The sequence below is a fragment of the Neomonachus schauinslandi genome, chromosome 2, assembly GCF_002201575.2.
Source record: "Neomonachus schauinslandi chromosome 2, ASM220157v2, whole genome shotgun sequence".
NCBI classification, from domain to species: Eukaryota; Metazoa; Chordata; class Mammalia; order Carnivora; family Phocidae; genus Neomonachus; species Neomonachus schauinslandi.
The window spans coordinates 72,516,971-72,536,872 of NC_058404.1; the positions used below are offsets into that span (position 1 = coordinate 72,516,971).

At 33.3% G+C, this 19,902-nt stretch overlaps 1 protein-coding gene across 2 annotated transcripts in view; it reads right to left on the bottom strand.

Moving 5' to 3' along the window:
* Positions 1 to 3,873: 3,873 nt before the first annotated feature.
* RBM46 (RNA binding motif protein 46) overlaps positions 3,874 to 19,902 on the bottom strand; it is a 36,104-nt gene continuing 20,075 nt past the window's right edge. The window contains exons 4-5 of one of the 2 annotated variants that reach the window (XM_021698930.2): positions 13,020 to 13,079; positions 3,874 to 5,700 (exon numbers count right to left, since the gene is read on the bottom strand). In XM_021698930.2, the coding sequence (XP_021554605.1) occupies positions 13,024 to 13,079 (56 nt within the window). In that variant the 3' untranslated portion in view covers positions 3,874 to 5,700; positions 13,020 to 13,023. The remainder of the gene's footprint in view (positions 5,701 to 13,019; positions 13,080 to 19,902) is intronic. The other variant, XM_044912593.1, reaches the window with a different exon arrangement.

Consider the following 19,902-nt stretch of genomic DNA (forward strand, 5'->3'; position numbering starts at 1 on the left):
GTTCATAGTAGTCTCTAACAGCTAAGAGCTGTTTCTCAGAAAGGCAAATTGTTTCAGAGAACCTGGCTTTGTTCCAAATCTTAGGGTCTTCTTCAGTATGTTTTTCCTATTAGAAATTATAAATGCTTCATAGTGATATATTTCAAGTACACTGGACCCATTGAGTCAAAAGCAGTGACGTGCACAGCTGCTTGTATTGTTGCATTGTATTTACCACCTGGGCGTATTTTACCCTGGATCCCTACTCAAAACCCAACTTCTGGTCAGTCAGTGATCAGTGATCAGTGTAGATTTTCTTAATGTACTTGTGTTCAGACTATGGTTCACTAGAGATCTTCATTTTGTTTCTGAAAACAGTTATATGTCTTTTTACTTTAAAAAAATATAGTTGATAGATTAGACACATAGATGATAGATAGATAGATAGATAGATAGATAGATAGATAGATAGATAGATAGATAATCACACTGTGTCTGGAGTGAAGGGAAATTTTAAAGTGTGATCTTATCTGCTTTCTCATAATCACTTAATTTTTTGTATAGTCTTGCACTGGTTGGTGTGCAAATATAAGCACAAGTCTTCTTCCTCTTATTCCAAAATACAGCATATTACACACATACTTCTGAACCTTGCTCTTTTTCACTTAAAATTATCTCTTTCTATATAGGAATAAAGAGTGTCTCTTTTTGTACTTAATATGCACCAATAAATGTATTATTTTAATCAGTCCCCTAATGATGGGTATTTGGGCTATAAAAAATGTTTCAATGAATCACCAAAATATATCATTTTGCACACACATGCAAGTATATTCCAGAATTAGGATTGCAGGGTCAAAAGATTGAAGTATTTGTAATTTTTGACAATAGCTGCCAAATTGCTCTTTGTGTGAATTATACCAATTTATAATCCCAGCGGTAATATATGAGAATGCTTGTTTCTTTAAAATCTTACCAAAACTTTATCAAACCTTTGAATTTCTTCAAATCTGAACTTTTAGTTTGCACTTCTGAGATAAGGCATCTTTTTACACATTTAAGGGCCATCTGTTATCTGCCTATTTTATCCATTTTTCTCTTGAGTGGATGGTATTTCTTTTAAAGATTTTTAAGAGAGAGAGAGTGAGCATAAGTGGAGGGAGAGGGACAAGCAGACTCTGAGCACACAGCCTAACATGGGGCTAGACCCCACAACCTTGAGCTCATGACCTGAGCAGAAATCGAGAGTCAGATGCTTAACTGACTAAGCCACCTAGATGCCCCCTGAGTGGATGGTCTTTTACTGATATTTTAAAATATTAGAGATTAGCCCTTTGTAAAAATAACTTGCAATTCTTGTTCAAGTTTATCATTTGTCTTTTGACATATGGTATTTTCTTGCCATGCACACTTTTCTTTTCAAATTGGACTTAACAACCCATAATGGCTAACAATAATGGCTAACAATCTATAATGGCTACAAGATTTTAAGTCATAGTTAGAGAACTCTTTCCCACTGTAACACTATAAAAGAACTAAACTAGAGAAATAAGGGTAAGCTTTCTGCATAGCCTTCTGATCTGTTTACAAGGGGTTTTATGCAAAATAGATCATCACGGGGACGCCTAGGTGGCTCAGTCGGTTAAGCATCTGCCTTCGGCTCAGGTCATGATCCCAGGGTCCTGGGATCGAGTCCCGCATCGGGCCCCATGCTCCGCAGGGAGCCTCCTTCTCCCTCTGCCTCTCTCTGTCTCTCATGAATAAATAAAATCTTTAAAAAAAATAGATCATCACTACATAATAGGACCTACTCCACATCTCAGCCATGGTCTCTTGCACAAAGCTGCAGAGAGAATTTGATAAAGGACTGTCTTAAGAATTGTTTCCTTGACCAATGAGCTATATCAAATAGCTAAGAGGCTTATCCATAATAGTTTTGTGATGAACTAACTAGGGAAGCCCGTATTTGAATCAAAGGCCTTATACAGCCTGTAAGGACTAAAGCATCAAGTAATTACCAGCTATGTTCACAAGCCAAATGAAATTTCATGTGCAGTATGAACAAAATTAATTGCTCATTTATAATATATAAAGGGACAGTGTTTGACATGAATGTACTGATTTCTAGATTTCTGCTTGAAGGGAGAAGAGATGAAACACTGGTACAAATAAATGAATAGTGTATGATTTATATAGTTATATCCAAATAACATCAGCTGCCATTTGAGTGCCTTCTACTTGCCAGGTATTTTTAACATCACCATTTTACAGATGGAAAAGTATGGCCCCGACAGATCAAAAACTGTCTTTAAGTTCAAAGAACTGTTACTTGGCAGAAGTGGTAATCCAATATGATAGCCAAAGCTTACATATTTTCCATATTACTATGGATCTCCAAATACACTGTGTGGCTGGTAAGCTCTCTCAATTGTTTGTGGCTTTGTTTTTTAATGAAAAATACTATGTGGGAACTTGTAATTATGATTATTTGGGCCATTACAAACATTCCTATGAAAAACTGTATTAATGTGTTTTCTTTTGGTTTGGAATCTGAGTCACCTCCATATCCGAAGGGTATTAGCACAGCAGTGACTACTAAACACTCTATGTGTTTGCCAAAGGAGTGACATGAACCTGTAAATCATGGTAATTAAACTGCAAGATCTACACAATCTATGTCAGGAAAAAAAATTAATTTTGGTTAAGTATAGTATCTATGCTCATTTAAATTAGAAAATCTAAGGCAGTAACCTGGAAAGTTAAGTACTGCAAATGGTTATATGGAATGATCATTCTAGAGGGTGAAAAAAAATGAGACTACAGTTGACCCATGAACAACAAACACAGAGGCTGGGGCACCAACTCCCCCCCCACACACCAACCCCCACATAGTCAAAAATCCACATATAACCTTAGACTCCCCCAAAACTTAACTACTAAGAGTCTGTTGATCTGAAGCCTTACCAGTGACATAAACAGTCTATTAACATACTTTGTATGCTATATGTATTATATACTGTATTCTTACAATAAAGCTAGAGAAAAGAATATGTTTATTAAGAAAATCATAAGGAAAATAGATTTACACTACTGAACAGTATAAAAAAATCCTTGTATAAATGAATCCGCCCAGTTCAAACCTGTGTTGTTCAAGGGTCAACTGTAATTTATTCTCCATACAACTTCTGCTAGAAACTTAAGCTAGAAGAAATATTTGCAACCATTTCATATTCTACGTATGCAAATCCCATGTCCTATGCTGCTACATAATGAGTTAATCAACAAAGTTAACATCTGGTATCTAAGAGTGGAAAAATTTTTGTCCCTGATTATCAATTACGTAAACCATCATTAGAAATTCATCATAAATGTACATTACCAAACCATTAAACAGTCAAAATGGCTGGATTCACTAAGTATTCATAAATAAAAGAAGGAAACTTCACTGGCTTCATCAACAAAGTATTTCTATTGGCTCCTGAAAAGGATTTTGGTTACTATGTTTCACAAAACTAACAATTTTTTGTCTGCAGTATGCTTTGCTTTGGTCCCATGGACCATGACCAGAGGACCATGGCCTCTGAAGAGGTCAAGGTGACTGTGAGAGCTAACTTTTTTGTGCATACTAATAAACAAAAATAAAACACATGCATATTAGAAGCATCACATATTTAATGTCAAAGAATTTGAATTCAAGTACAAAAATTAAACAACACATGATTTCAACATTTAAAAAACCGGAACACTTATTATTCAAACAACTATACAGAGAATATCAAAAACACAAAAGAAGCGTAACTATAAAAACCTGAAATACATTAACAGCAAAAATAAAATTTATTTCTATAACAAATAATTAACTAAAATATTTATAGTTATTTTCAAGGACCACAATGGTAGACTGCTTTTCCTTTAGTACTGCATAAAATTTGTATCTTAATCTTTTTGCCCTTCATTTCTTTATACATAATAGTTAGATGCTTCTGGTTATGTAACTGTTATAATCTCTAATACAGATAAGTGATCCTTGGTAATCAAATCTAGTATAACGATCGTTTGCAAGTGCTTAAATACTTGTGAAATGCTATTTGGCAAAGTTATTATGCAAAAATTTAACATAAACTATTGGGTTCTACTGCCCTCTCAGGAATTAGAAGTATTTAAAATCCCAAAAGTTTAAAAAGAGTAGTTTGCTATACCTTTATCAAGAGAAACCACTGAATAACTTTTTAAACTTAGCATTTTTACAAGTTCTACAACTGTAGGTTCTTCTGAATTATGGTTGATGTTTACTATGTTGAAATAAATATATATTTATCATTTTAAAACTAAATGTGCAAACCAATTCTAAAATAAAACAGTATTTTAATTTGCATGCTTTACAAAGAAACTTGCATACTCATGTTTACAATATCTTCTTCAGAAGAATGAGGCCTGATTGGAGATATATAGTCGCTGTCCAACATGGCTGCCATTAGCAAGTGATATTGTTGGTGACAAGGGATAGCTTGGATAAGAATAAGGCCTTGAAGTATAAGGAAGCACGCTGGGAGTCCCAGAAGAGAGAGTAGTACTAACAGGGGAAAGACTATTTATTGAGCTGCGACGGAAATTGTAGTCTGTAAATAAATACATGAACAATTATGCTGCACATCTTTATGGATACAAATTTAATTCAAAGAGACAAAGCATTAAAACTATAATCACAGTTTAACATAATGTTCTAACATTCAAAATCCTGCTAATATTATCTCGCTGGTAAAGACTATTTCAACATTCACAGCATTGCAAATCCTGATAATTTTATCAGTCAGTCCTGTTCCTTTCACTGACACAACACTTCAGAGATCTTACTATAATGCATTCTTGGATATCTTTTACTTGCATATCTATTAATTGTTTTGTGTTTTTTTGATCACAGAAAAAAGAGAACCTCTGATTTCTCTTGTTCCACAATGCAGCTCCTTTTAAATTTGGTTCTGATGCTAAGGCGTAGTCCATGAAGAAAAGATAAAAAACAGCGAATTCATATTTGCTTATTTTTTTTAACTGTATTAGGCATTAAACCAGCAGAAACATCCTCCCCTGGACTGCAAAAACATTTGGTGTAAACTAACTGTCCGATATTTCATTATTTAATTTATTTAATTTAACATCTGTATAACTCAATACACCAATTTAACATTAGTGTTCCTATTTGTACCATAAAACAGTAAAATGAATCATGTTTATAAAATAAACTTCAAGAAACCATTATCAACTTATAGTATAGAAAAATCCAAAAATTAAAACCAAATTATTTTTTTAAAAACCAGTTATATTTGAAATATTACTATTTCACAATAAACATTCATCTTATGCACCAATAATTTCCTGCTTCATTAATTGTAATGTTTATATGTGTGTATGAATATTAAAGACCAAATTTGTAAATCCTGTACTTTCCAAAAACTCAACTATGTTCTTTAGGGTAGAATAAGCCAAGGGTCTAACAATGACTATAAAATGACTATTTATAAAAGTTATGGTGTTTTTAGGAATGGAAGAAAAGGAATTAGGTAATCTAATGTACAAGTCAAGTTTTTTCTATATTTTCCTGGTTTTATAGATGAGGCCTAAAACATATGAGCATTAACTTAATGTTGTCATGGGACTTAATATTTAGCCAACAGGAATGAGATCAACTGCAGGAGAATAAGCTCAAGCAACATCAGTAAGGACCTAGTTAAGAAAAAAAATGGAAAAAATAAAAATCAGTTAAATATAGGTTTAATTTCTAGCACTGCAAAACTCTAACTTGATTAATTCTATAATCTTTTTATTTTTATTAATGGTACCATAAAATCAATAAAAGCAGTCTGTTCCAAGAAGACAAATACATTTAAGATATCCAGTTCAAAATATTTTCAGTATTTTGAAATTGGATAAGGAATTACTTTGATACCATTTGCTTTTCTAATATCCAAAGTAGGATAAATAGATTATCACAGAATTGTTTTTCTTTTTTTTAAAAGATTTTATTTATTTATTTGAGAGAGAGAGAATGAGAGAGAGCACATGAGAGGGGGGAAGGGTCAGAGGGAGAAGCAGACTCCCCGCCGAGCAGGGAGCCCGACGCGGGACTCGATCCAGGGACTCCAGGATTATGACCTGAGCCGAAGGCAGTTGCTTAACCAACTGAGCCACCCAGGCGCCTGAATTGTTTTTCTTCTCTTAAAGGATCCACTATGCCTAAAGGGTATGGTATTTAGTATTAACAGAAACCTTAGTGCTCCTATAATTCAAATTAATTGCTTAAAAAAAAAGTTCTGATTCTCTCCTCTTAAAGAATATTACACAAATACAGTCAATTCCTTATTAGACATGTATCTATGATACAACTAGCTCTTTCAATTTTTAACAATGTGGTCATAGACTATATGATTCAGAGGAGCAGATTTTTAGTTACACTTCTGTAGGTGGGGAAAATGTAGTTTTCAGAGAAATCACTTTCATTTTGGGTTTATATCCATGTGACAGTTAATGCAGCCTATTCACTGAAATGTAGATAAAAGAGATATATATCTTCAGGGAATGATTTCACAAAGAAGATAGCCAGACAACTGGCTACTGGCATAGTACTTAGGTCTGAAAATGGGCATTTTAAATAGTCTCCTACTGTAAACCTTTAATTTAAAAATACACTAATCAACTGTCGTCTTCTCACATTTCTAAGGAAACTAAATTAAAATACAAAATTAAAAGTTGACTTTGATGACCTCATTCACACAGGATACATCAAGAGAAAACAATTTCCCCCTAGTACTACAAAGGTTAGGAAATGAAAAGCTTCAATGTTCATAAGATTTTACAAGCATTTCAAAAATAAATTTTATTATAAGAATCTAAATATGTTCAGAAAAAATCTGGGTAATTAGAAAATATAATACATATCAAACTTAAGATAGTAATTACTGGCATAAACCTATATGAATCATGTTTTCCTTAGATCTAACACATATCTCAGAAAATAAAAATCAGAAAGCATCACTGATTTTTATGAAATAAATGAGTAAGTGAGTCAGAATTCCTAGCATATACTTACTTGCCCACCCCTGGTTTTTCTTCCCAATGAATATCCTTAGCTCTTCAATCCCACTGTTTCTGTCTCAGACTTGGATCTGTCCTCCCCTTTCCCCTTCTTAAGGGAATGATAGAGCCAATTTCAGAATTTAAGTTTTACACTGATAATCATTCAACTGTCTTAATACTTTTTAAACTGAGGTAAAATTTACATACAGTGAAATACATATGTCCTATGTGTTCATTTCAATGAGTTCTGATAACTCTATAAACCTATGCAACCAACACCCAAAACAAGATAGAAAACATATCCATCAATCCAGAAGAAGCTCCTTGTGCTCCTTTCCAGTTAACAGCCCTTCTGTTGGAGGCAACCACTTTCTGATTTCTCACTATAGCTTAGATTTGTCTGTTCTGGGACTCCATATAAAATGAATTTTTAAAGAAATTTTAAGCCTAGCTTCTTTCTCTCAATATAATTTCTAAGACTCATTATGTTGTGTATGTCAGTTTACTCCTTTTTATTGTTCAGCAGTATTCTGTTGTATGTATACACTGTAACATTTTTTTATCCATTTACCTATTGACAGATAAATGTGTTAGTTGTTTCTAACTTTTGACTATTATGAATAAAGCTGTTACGAACATTCTTATACAAGTCTTTTTTGTTTTGATATGTTTTCATTTCTTTTGGGTAAATAACTAGGAGTGAAACTGCTGGGTCATAGGGCAGACAGATACTGCTCAACAGTTCCCCAGTGTGACCATCCTACATCCACACCAGTAAACTATCAGAGTTCTGGCTGTTCCACATCCTCACCAACATTCGGTATTGCCAGTGTTTTGAATCATACCTATTCCAGTGATGTGAAATGGTATCTCATCTTGGTTTTAATTTGGATTTCTCTCATGACTAATAATGTGTTTAGTCGCCCATTTGAACATGTTCTTTAGTAAAGTATGTATTCAAGCCTTTTGCTCATTTTTATTGGTTTTACTTTTTATTGTTGATATTAATAAAATTTTTAACTAATCAAATTCTCTAATTCAAAATCATAAACCAGGGATAGGTTGGTCCTCATAAGTCTCTAATTCCAACCACCTCTTTCACTAAAGAATGACACAGACAAAAGATGGTTGATTAAGTGACTGCTGGATACTCTCACAGTTAAATGAAGAAAAATGAATTAAAAATTAGGTCTCCTAATTCCTAGGAAAGTATTATTTCTACTTGACCAAGCTTTTGCACTCTGGCAATCTTCTCAAAACTGGGTTGAGGAAAGTGTCTCAAGACGTTGCTACAGACAGAGAGTAGAAATACAATAGATGGTGCTCTAAGCTATCTGGCTGCTGCTTGCACCTACCCACCCCCACATTTTCCATTTCGACCCACACAGCTCTGCATTCCCGTTTTATACGCTCAATGTTATCTAAGAATGCCACTTGAAGAAAAGCCCTTTTGCAAAAAAAAAAAAATACTACTAATAATAAAACGACTTGCTCTAATGTAATGATTAGAGAGAGCATTTTGATCAAATCGTATAGAATTTCATATTTATAACATGAAAGAATCAAACATTTTCAGAGAATAACTTTGGTCTATACAGCAAATAGGCTTAACCTTAAGTGCCAATTCTCATCAAGCAGTAATGGCTCAAAGGACCCCAGATTCCCAAGGATTCAGAAGCTGTGGCTAGGACGAGCAGAATAACTGTTGGGCCACTGACCTGGGAGCGAGGGCAGAGACTGGCAGCACATTCACCACCTGTTTGTCAGTCCCACTTTTGTAAGTGATAATTCGGTCTACTACCTTTCTCTGTCTGACACAAGAGATAAACACCACCAGGACGCTCCTCGGTGAACATCTAAGCAATGGATATACACTGCTTTACTCCATTTGTGTCTCATTTGTTTGTTTCTAATTCTCCTACACATCTTGGTCAAACACCATGGATTCTCAAACTGCTTTTCTGCTTCATGTGAAGAGGGAGGAAACCCTTAATGGAGACTTTAAATTGAGTTCAAAGTGTCTTCTTATGCTTATTTTGGCTATCTTTTTCTTCTGGTTTGTTTCTGACCGTACTCATTAATTTTCCATTAATAAGTACAGTCCTCATAATTCTTGTTAACTATTTTTTTCTTCTCCTTAACTATTTCAGCTCTACCTTTACATCCTCTCCCTCTTTTTGATGTACGCTTAAGTGTACAATTCAGTGGTTTTTAATAGATTCACAAAGTTGTGCAACCAGTACCACTATCCAGAACATTTTCATCACCCTAAACAGAAACTCTGTACCTATTAGCAGTCACTCCCCTCCCTCTCCCCCAGGTCCAGCAACCACTAATTTTTCTGTTTCTATTGATTTGCCTGTTCTGGATTTTTGATATAAATGGAATCATACAATTTATGTTGTCTTTTTTAACTAGTTCCTTAGCATTTGTTTTCAAGGTTTACCCATGTTGTAATATATATCAGAACTTCATTCCTCTTTAGATCCCTTGCATGAAAACACCACATTTTGTTTATACACTCATCAGTCAATGGACATTTAGGTTGTTTCTACCTGTTGGCTGTTATGAATAATGCTGCTAAGGAGTAATGTGTACAAAATTTCATGTGGACATATGCTTCCAATTCTCTGGAGTAAATACCTAGAAATTGACATGCTGGGTCATAAGGTAGGTTTATGTTTAACTTTTTGAGGCGACTATAAGACAGCTATACTGTTTTCCCCTCCCAAAAGCAGTGTATAAGAATGAAGCCCCTGATACTCACATCTATGAAATACATTTCCCATACCTGTAATACATATTCCATACCTTTAATACATATTTTAAGTACTTCTTTAGATTTCTATAGGATCTTTATTAAAATTTTTGAAAAAATATCATTTCGCCATTTTATTATTTCAATTTCTAACATTCAAACAGGCCACAACTGAAATAACTCAGTAACTTTCTTTCACTGAACTCCATCTGCTAAAGTGTTAACACTTGTTAACACAGCACTGTATATACACAGAACATAAAACATGGCTGGGTTCAAAGAAAGATTTAAAAAATCTATATTATAGTGTAAATGACATTTATCATTTATTTTATACTTTCCATACTAGTAAAGAATTGTCAAGAACTAACGGTAAAGCAGAGGAAGGAATTTTCAAAATTGCTAATTATTAAACAACTCATAACCTATGACATATTTAAAAATCATTAACTAGAAATTTTTAAGTGATATTTTTGGCTACAACAAATTAGTTATTATCAAATTTACTGGCATTTTTATCTCCTTTACTTTCCCTATTACAAAATTAAATTAAATTTTGACCAAAACAAGGTATTTTTACCCTCTACTTAATTTTTGCTATAGGCAACTGATAGCAAAGAGCAAGAAGTAGACATGAAATGACCAATGTTTTCTTCTAAGACTAGGCTCACAGAGTAGTTTAGGTCAGTTTTTCTGTTTTAAGATGATTTTTAGGAGGTATGTTAATCTTAGTAATGGTGGCTTGGATAAGAATGAAAGTTATTATCTCTAACTCCTTTTTTATAAAGTTCTAGTTGGTTAGTTCTCTGTTTTTACTAGAGTAATTATATTTTTCAGATTCAGTTTTGGGGAAAAAATCATCTGCTTTTGTTTTTAATTAAAGTATTTTCTAAATTTACAATATATTTTCTATACAACTTTGAAAGAGTGATTTGAGTTTCAAATTCTTACTGTGAAACTTTGACAGTATATAACAATTTTCATAAATGTAATTGTCAGATACCTGTACTTTTATTTTTAAGAATTTACTACTGTTTCATTCTAAGTTATCTAAAGATTGTAATTTAAGCTTTCAAAAACAAAGGTTTGAAAGTCTAGGAAAAGCAAACTAATCTATAGTAATAGCAATCAGATCGGTGGTTGCCTGGAAAAGAAGAGAGAAGGAGGAACAGGTTACTGCAGAGGTGACAGAAATATTTGTTTTCTTGATTGTGATATCATTTCACAGATGTATATATAAACCCAACTGACCAAAGTGTACACTTTAAGTGTGTACTTTATTGTATTTCAATTATACTCCAATAAGGTTATAAACAAAACCCAAGTGTTTGAGGGGCGCCTGGGTGGCTCAGTCTGTTAAGCGTCTGCCTTCAGCTCAGGTCATGATCCCAGGGTCCTGGGATCGAGCCCTGCATTGGGCTCCCTGCTCGGCGGGAAGCCTGCTTCTCCCTTCAACCCTCCCCTGCTTGTGTTCCCTCTCTTGCTATCTCTGTCAAATAAATAAATAAACAAACAAACAAACCCAAGTGTTTGAGTTAGTTTCAGTGTTTCCGAACCTATATCCCCGTACGATTCAAGTACCTCAAAACAAGAATCCCTTAGCCAAATAAAATCTTGAAAAAAATCTAGTAAAACCGGATTTAACACTTACACAGGTTGCTACTACAATGATTTTCAATATGCTAATAAGCATTATGATTTTTCCTAGGGCAGTATATAGTACACAACTTTTCCCAAACTCGTTTGACCTAAGGAACAGTTATTTCACTGACAAACTTTGCAAATCACTTTGGGAAGAATTTTAATGGGGCTAATATGTAATAGGGAAACATTAAAAACAAAACAGAAATATTCTTGAACTGTGCTAAACACAGTGATTACAAATTCAAGTGCCCTCAGAGGCTAAGATGTAACAAACAAATGAAAAAAGAACTCAAAGAGGATCAAATGTAAAACAGGTGTCTAGCTATTTGTACTGAAATTAAATCTAGTTGCTTTCCTTTCAAAAAAACAAAGAGACCAAACAGACCGTATCTAGAGCTTCCAGTTTGCTACCGTTGTTTAATAGATTATGTCAAATTCCTTTTAAAGATAGTTTCTAAACCATTTGGAAGAGATTAATAGAAAGGCAACCTATAAGAGAGGAAAATTACGATCGGAGTGCTACAGTTTATCTAAGCTTCAGTATGACTCAAAAATTGCAGCTCATTAGAAAAATTATCTGGGCAAAAGTGAAGAGAAGATAAAGGTCTTAGGAAAGATAGCAACTCTTTCAAGTTTCATTTCTATCAGTAAAATTAGTCCTCATAATTCAAAATTTGAACTATAGAATCTTATAAGAAAAGGTATTTCTGAGAATAGCATCACATATTCAAATTTTTATGTTAAGATTAGGATCTACAAAATAAAGTTATAAGCCTCAAGCATAATAAATACATTTCCTTGTATCTGAAGTATGAGTTCTATTAATGAGTTAATATTTATTGAGTACTTATTAAGTGCCAAAAATAACTATACAACATCAGCACTACTTAATCCTTATAAAAGCCTTACAAAACAAATAGTATTATTTTCCTCTTTAATAAACAAGGAAATTGAGGCACAGAAAGATGAAGTTTTAGCTTCCTTAAGAATACAGAACTAAAACATGGATTCTACCCAGGGAACCACAACATTTCTTTTTGCCTCAACACGTGAAAAGGAATTTGAATGAAAGTAATCTTTATTCAAACTATAAACTACCTTTAACATTCTACTAAAACTTATCCTCTCAGTACCATGTTGGAAAAACTAGAGTGAATCCTGGTAAATAACTTTTATTCTAAATTGTATCAACAATAACTGTGGTTTTATTTGTTCAAAAAAACAGATAAGAAATTTTCAGATAAGCTTGAGAAATGCTGAATAATCTACATATAACACACTCACTCCAACATCTACATTAAAATACTGTTTGCCATCTGCAATGGTTCACAACATACACTAGTATGTTATAAGCTTTGAGAAGAACCTGAAATATGGAAACCAGTTTAATTTTTTAGAACTTTGCTTAATGAATCTATGATTAACAAAGCTATTATAACCAAATATTTCACAAGCTTCTTTAGACAATTTTAAATATTTCTTCTTATAACCATAAGAAGAATAATTTATAACTGGCTTTCTGAAAACTAAATATATCACTTAATATTCCTAAAGGACTTTTTCTTACCTGTTTATTTTCTCCAAATTCTTCTACATAGGTCCAGGCTGAAGAGATTGTGTTCCCTGTCTGTAAGCAGTGAAGACAGAAAAGAATTGAGTCTTTAGATTGATGTTATCCCTAATCTTGGAAGTGCATGGAATCCTTGATAACTTTAAAAACCTTCTGATCAGTAAATAGGAAAATAAACTTAAAGAACAAAAGAAACAAGTGACAAATAATTATCATTTCTGAATCTCGGCAAAGATGAACAAAGAGAACAGTACTTTGATATATGAATGAAAAGTATGAGTTAATACATAATCAAAAAAAATCTTTCTATACCAATTAAGTCCTTATTAGTTGGTTTTTCCAAGAAGTACTAATAAAATAAAGGACTTTAAAAACAAATAAGATTGCCCAATTTCTGATAAGCAGACAGCCCAAAGAATCTAAACAAATTTGAAAAATAATCAAATATCCTTTCCTTCTGTCATAAAAAGAGATAGATGGCCAAAATAATACTAAGCTTAAAAAAACATGTTGCTTATTAACAGCTAAACTTTATCTACTTGAAGCCTAATATAACCATATATAGTACAACTTTGGACATCCATACATTTTAGTGGTTATCTTTATATCCCTTAAAGCTTTCTGGTAGGGATGTACATCCAACCCTATGCTAAGATATTGTGCAAAAAAGTATGAACAAATGAAAATGTTTGATGATCCACATAGAACTACAGATTTTTAAATAGCCATCTTAAAGATTTTAACTCAGTAGAAAAAATAGTCACAATATTTTCTTGATATGTACATAATGAAATTAGGTAACCTCAATCAACCCTCCTGGTGAGAATTAGAAAATGCAGGTAATTATTAAAAAGCAAAAGTACTTATCAAAAAGCACTGAGAAGGACCAAGGAAGACAGTGAAGAATTATGGCACCATGATCTCCAATAAGGAAACCCAAAATAGTTTTCACATCTTTTGGAGGTGTGTTTCCCCTAGAAGGACTGACCAATTCTGAACAGGGATCTGACAATCAACGGAAGATAACAAGAGACAAATTTCTGAGGATAAAAGGACAAAATCAGAACTGAGGAGCTAGTGATAAGGCATGCCTGGAACCTGAATAAAACTGAACTAGAGGGTGCCTGGGTGGCTCAATTGGTTAAGCGACTGCCTTCAGCTCAGGTCATGATCCTGGAGTCCTGGGATCGAGTCCCGCATCGGGCTCCCTGCTCAGCAGGGAGCCTGCTTCTCCCTCTGACCCTTCCCCCTCTCATGTGCTCTCTGTCTCTCTCATTCTCTCTGTCTCAAATAAATAAATAAAATCTTTAAAAAAAAAAAAAAAAAAAAAAAAAACTGAACTAGAAGTAGACCAACTTTAAAAGAGACTAAATTCAACTTTAACTCTTACCAATCCCTGCCTGGATTAATAAGGCAATCTGTGATTGCCAGTCCCTTGGCCATCTTTCTGAAGCAAAATAAATCTTCCCTGAAATAAACATAACAGCATACTAGCTTTCAAACTGTCCCTATATTTTTCATAGACAATATCTGACATTCAATAAAAAATAACCAGTCATACAAAGATAAAACAATGTGACCTAAAACCAACAGAAACAACAGTCAACAGTAACTGATCTACAGGGAACTTAGATAATCTAAGTTTTCAGAACTGGATATTAAAATAACTATGCCTAATAGGCTCAAAGAAATAAAAGACTAAAATTTTTTAAGGAAAAATGTAAATCATAAAAGAGTCAAATGAAATTCTAGAACTAAGAAATAAATCCAAATAAATGGTTTTATCAGCATGTTAGACACAGATTTAAAAAAAAAAAAAAAATGAACCAGACAAAAGGCCTGAAGAAAATACACAGACTAAACATATAAAAAAGTGGAAAATGCTGGGGCGCCTGGGTGGCTCAGATGGTTAAGCGTCTGCCTTCAGCTCAGGTCATGGTCCCAGGGTCCTGGGATCGAGCCCCGCATCCAGCTCCCTGCTTTGCGGGAAGCCTGCCTCTCCCTCTCCCACTCCCCCTACTTGTGTTCCCTCTCTCGCTGTGTATCTCTCTGTTAAATAAATAAATAAAATCTTAAAAAAAAAAAGGGTGGAAAATGCAGAAAGAACATAATAGATACATGGAATATAGTAAAGAGGTCTAACATAGGTGTAACTGGAGTACCATATAAAAAGGAAGAAAAAATGAGACAAAAGCAGTATTTGAAAACAGAATAACTTAGAACTTTCTACAACAAGTGAATAACATTGATCCACAGATTTTAGAAGTGGTGAAAAGTCTCAGTTAACATAAAAAAACAAGAAAATAGTATGTAAGCCCATCATAGTGACACTCCCAACAATCACAGATAATGAGAAAACATTAAAACTCCCTACAGGGGTGACGAGAATTTATGTTCAAAGGAACAATAAGTAAATTACAGCTGACTTCTTGGCAGAAACAAAGGAAACCAGAAGACAGTGAGTGGAATTATAACTTCAAAGGACTGAAGGAAAATAACTGCTGATCTAAATATATATATATATCCTTTCAAAAGGCGGGTGAATCAAAGACATATTCAGGTAAACAAAACTGAAGTAATCTGTCATAAGCATATCCACACCAAAGGAAATACAAATGAATGTTCTTTGGGCAGAATATAATCATAGTGGAAACTTGAAGATGTAACAGGAAATGAAGAGCAAAGGAAATGGTAAATATGTAAATGGTAAATGAATACAAATGTATATGAACAAAAAACTATTATAATTAGGTATGTGGGGGTTAAAATATACAAGTTTAAAACTTTGGAAATACCAGGGTGTAACTGGGTGGCTCAGCCAGTTAAGTGTCTGACTCTTGATCTCAGCTCAGGTCTCGATCTCAGGGTCATGAGTTCGAGCCTTGCATTGGGCTCCATGCTGGGTGTGGAGCCTACTTATAAAAAAAAAAGATAAAACATATGGTAATACCAAGACACTATGGAAACTGGAAGAAATAAAGTGTACAAAGGTTCTTACACTGTTTAGAAATGTGATAAAAGCATTAATATTAGACTTCAATAAGTTAAGAATGAAAGTTGGAGTCTACAAGGCAATCACTAAAAGAATAGTAAAGACTCTACAGCTAAAAGAAGAGAAAGGGGCCAAGTAATCATCTCTCTAAAGGTCAGAAAAGAGAACAGGGCAAAAGAACAAGGAATGGAAAGCAAATGGCAAGATGAGAAATTCTAAGCAAATCAATAAGTACATTAAATGCAAGCTGACCAAACACTCAAAGAACAGACTTTCAACAAAAACAACAGCAACAAGAACAACAACAACAGAACCTAACTATATATTGGTCTCATCTTACGGCTAAGATATAGGAAAAGTAAAAGTTACAAAGTGGAAAAATATATAATATGCAAACTAACCAAAAGACAGTTTATAAGCTTATGTTAACATCAGAGGAAGTACAGTACACTTTAAGGCAAGAATGCATGATAGAGCTAGAATGACAGTATAATGATAAAAGGTACACTTCACCAGAAAAATATAACAATTCTAGATTTCTATGCACCTAATACATAACCTCAAAATATAAAAAGCAAAAATTGACAGAACCAAAGGAGAAATAAAAATAGACCCATAATCACAGTGGGTGGTTTTTATAACCCTCTCTTAATTACAGAATGAGCAGACAAAAAAATCATGAAACAAAAACAAATTTAAATATGACTAACAAACTTGACCTAACTGAATTGTGTGCCCCAAAAAGATATGCTGAAGTCCCAAATGCTCACACCTCTGAATGTGACCTTATTCGGAAATAGAGCCATTGCAAATGTAATTAGTTAAGATGAGGTCATAGTGGAGTATGATAGAGCCTTAATCTAATATGATTGGTATCCCTACAGGAGTAGAGAAAACAGAAAGGAAACTGCCTTGTGAAGACAAAGACACACAGAGAAGACAATATTACAACAGAGGAAGTGACTAGAGTTATGTATCTGTAAGCCAACAACTCGAGGACTGCTGACAACAGAAGCTAAAATGGGCAAGGAAATTCTCTCCTACTGGCTTGAACGGGAACATGGCCCTGCCAACACCTCGATTTTTGACTTAATTTAGCCTTCAGAATTGTGGGCGAATAAATTTCTGTTGCTTAAGTCACCCAGATTGTGGTACTTTGCCACAGCGACCCTCGTAAATACACCGCCATTAACAACTGCAAACACATTCTTTTTAAGCAGGCATGGAATATGTACATTAATTGGTTGATAAAAATCAAAAGGACTGAAATCATACTTTCTGATCATAGTAAAAAATATATATAAGTAACTACAAAAATTCCCATGTTTAGAATTTAGAATTTCTCGTGTTCAAGAAGAAATTAAAACAAAATATTTTGAAATAAATTATAAAAATAAAATAGAGCAAAACATAAGTGTTGCAGCTATAGCCATACTTTAGGAGGGAAATCTGTAGCCTGAATATGCATTATTATAGTAAAAGAAAGGCTGAAAACTCTAAACTAAGGATGGTTTCCTAGATGATATTTCACATATTCAAAAAATATATCACACCAATTGTATAAAAACTCTTCCACAGAACAAAGAGAAAAAACTTCCTGTTTTTAGGAGGAAAGGTAGGGGCCAATCTCACTAATGAACACAAGTGTAAAATCCTAAAGAAAATATCAAAAACCAAATTTAGCAACACATAAAAAGGATAATGCATGATGACCAAATTGCATCTGTTATAGAAATACAATGTTGATGTCACATTGAAACACCAATGCAATTCACATTAAAAGAATAAAAGATGAAAATTATATAATTATCTAAGTATATACAAAAAAAGCATTTGATAAAATTCATCACCCAACTCATTCTTGGTAAAAACTCTTAGCAAACTAGGAATAGAAGAATATGTCCTTAATGTGACAAAGGGCTTCTATAATAAAAGCTACAACAAACATCACACCTTAATGGAGAAATAGTGAAAGTTTAAAAGGATGCCTTTTATCATCATTTGTATTCAATGCTGGATTATAGGGCAGTAAGGCCTATAATATATCCAGCAGTATAGCCAGTGCAGTAAGGCAAGAGAAAAAAGAAAAGTGTAAGGATAGAAAGGAAGGAAAAGGCTCCTTATTTGCAGTTGACATGACTGTGTAGGTAGAAAATTTAAAATTATGTAGGATCAAACCATTAGAATCAAATAAATAGTTTTATTCAATACATAAAAAATAAATTGTATTTATATAAACAGGAACAATCAGAAATCAAAATTAAAAGGCACTTTTACAATGGCATTGAACAACATTAAATACCTACAAATCAATCTAATAAAAGATGTAGGAGAAATTTACACAGTAGACTACGGAGTATTTGGAAAAATTAAAGAAAGCCTAAATAAATGGAGATCTATAATGTTCATGGATCAAAAGTTCCAATATTGTAAAATGTCATTTCTTTGCAAATTGATCTGCAGATACAATTCAATTTTAATCAAAGTTCCAGTAGGACTTCTTTTTGGTATAAATTTGGTATAAATTTATAATCTAATTGTAAAATTCATATGGAAATGTAAGGGCTGAGAAGAGCCAAGATAATTAAGAAAAAACATGTAAAGATGTTCTCTACTAAATATTAAGACTTTTCAAAGTTATGTAATTAAGACAATGTAGTAAATTAAATTAGATCAATGGAATAAAGAATCCAGAATAAGGCATGTATGTGCATATAGGTGTGCATGTGTGTACATATACATCCATACTCGATTTACATTAAAGGTGGCACTTCAGAATCATGGGAAAAGGGTAGTCTTTTCAATAAATAGTACTATGTAAATGATTATACATACTGAAGGTAAAATAAAACTTGAACATGTACTTCACACCCTCACTAAATTTAAAAGATAAAAAAATTTCTAAAATATAATATAGGAGAATATTTCATGACTTTGAGGTAAGCAATGATTTCTTAAGCAGGACACAAACAAGACTAACTTTAAAAGATTGATAAATTGAATCATACTAAAATTAAGAACTTCTCTATTTTTCAAAGTGTACCATGAACAGAGTAGAAATAAAGTAGAGTAGTAAGCCACACAGTAGAAGAAGGTATTTGTAGAAAATACACCCAACAAGGGGCTTGTATCTTAATAAAGGCAAAAACAAACAACGCACAACAATAAAGAGACAAGAAACTTAAAACAAGAAAGACATTTCATCAAGAGTGAATGAATAAAATCTTTAAAAAAAGAAAGAGGGTATCTTAATGCCCTATAATCCTATTAAAAGATGTTTGATATCATTAGTAAACAATGATATAAAAGTTATAATCTTGGGGCGCCTGGGTGGCTCAGTTGGTTAAGTGACTGCCTTCGGCTGAGGTCATGATCCTGGAGCCCCGGGATTCGAGTCCAGCATCGGGCTCCCTGCTCAGCAGGGAATCTGCTTCTCCCTCTGACCTTCCCCCCTTTCATGCACTCTCTATCTCATTCTCTCTCAAATAAATAAATAAATAAAATCTTAAAAAAAAAAGTTATAATCTCAATGAGATAGCAATATATACTAACCAGAATGTTCAAAATTTTCAAAGGTTAATAATACCCAAGTGTTGGCAGGAATTTGGAACAACCAAAACCCATATGCTGCTCATGAAGTGTAAATTTATATAATCACTTTGAAAAACTGGCATTATTTACTAAAGTTTTAAAAATATGACCCACTTTTATTCCCATGTATTCAACAGGAATGCATGCAAGAATATTCACAGCATCATTATTTGAACAACACAAACTGAAAGCACCTCAAATTCCTATCAACAATAGAAAACAGCAAATAAATCCTAACATCCTGTTGGAATATTACTATCAGAGAGAGTGAATGAACCGTACTGCCACATGCAACAA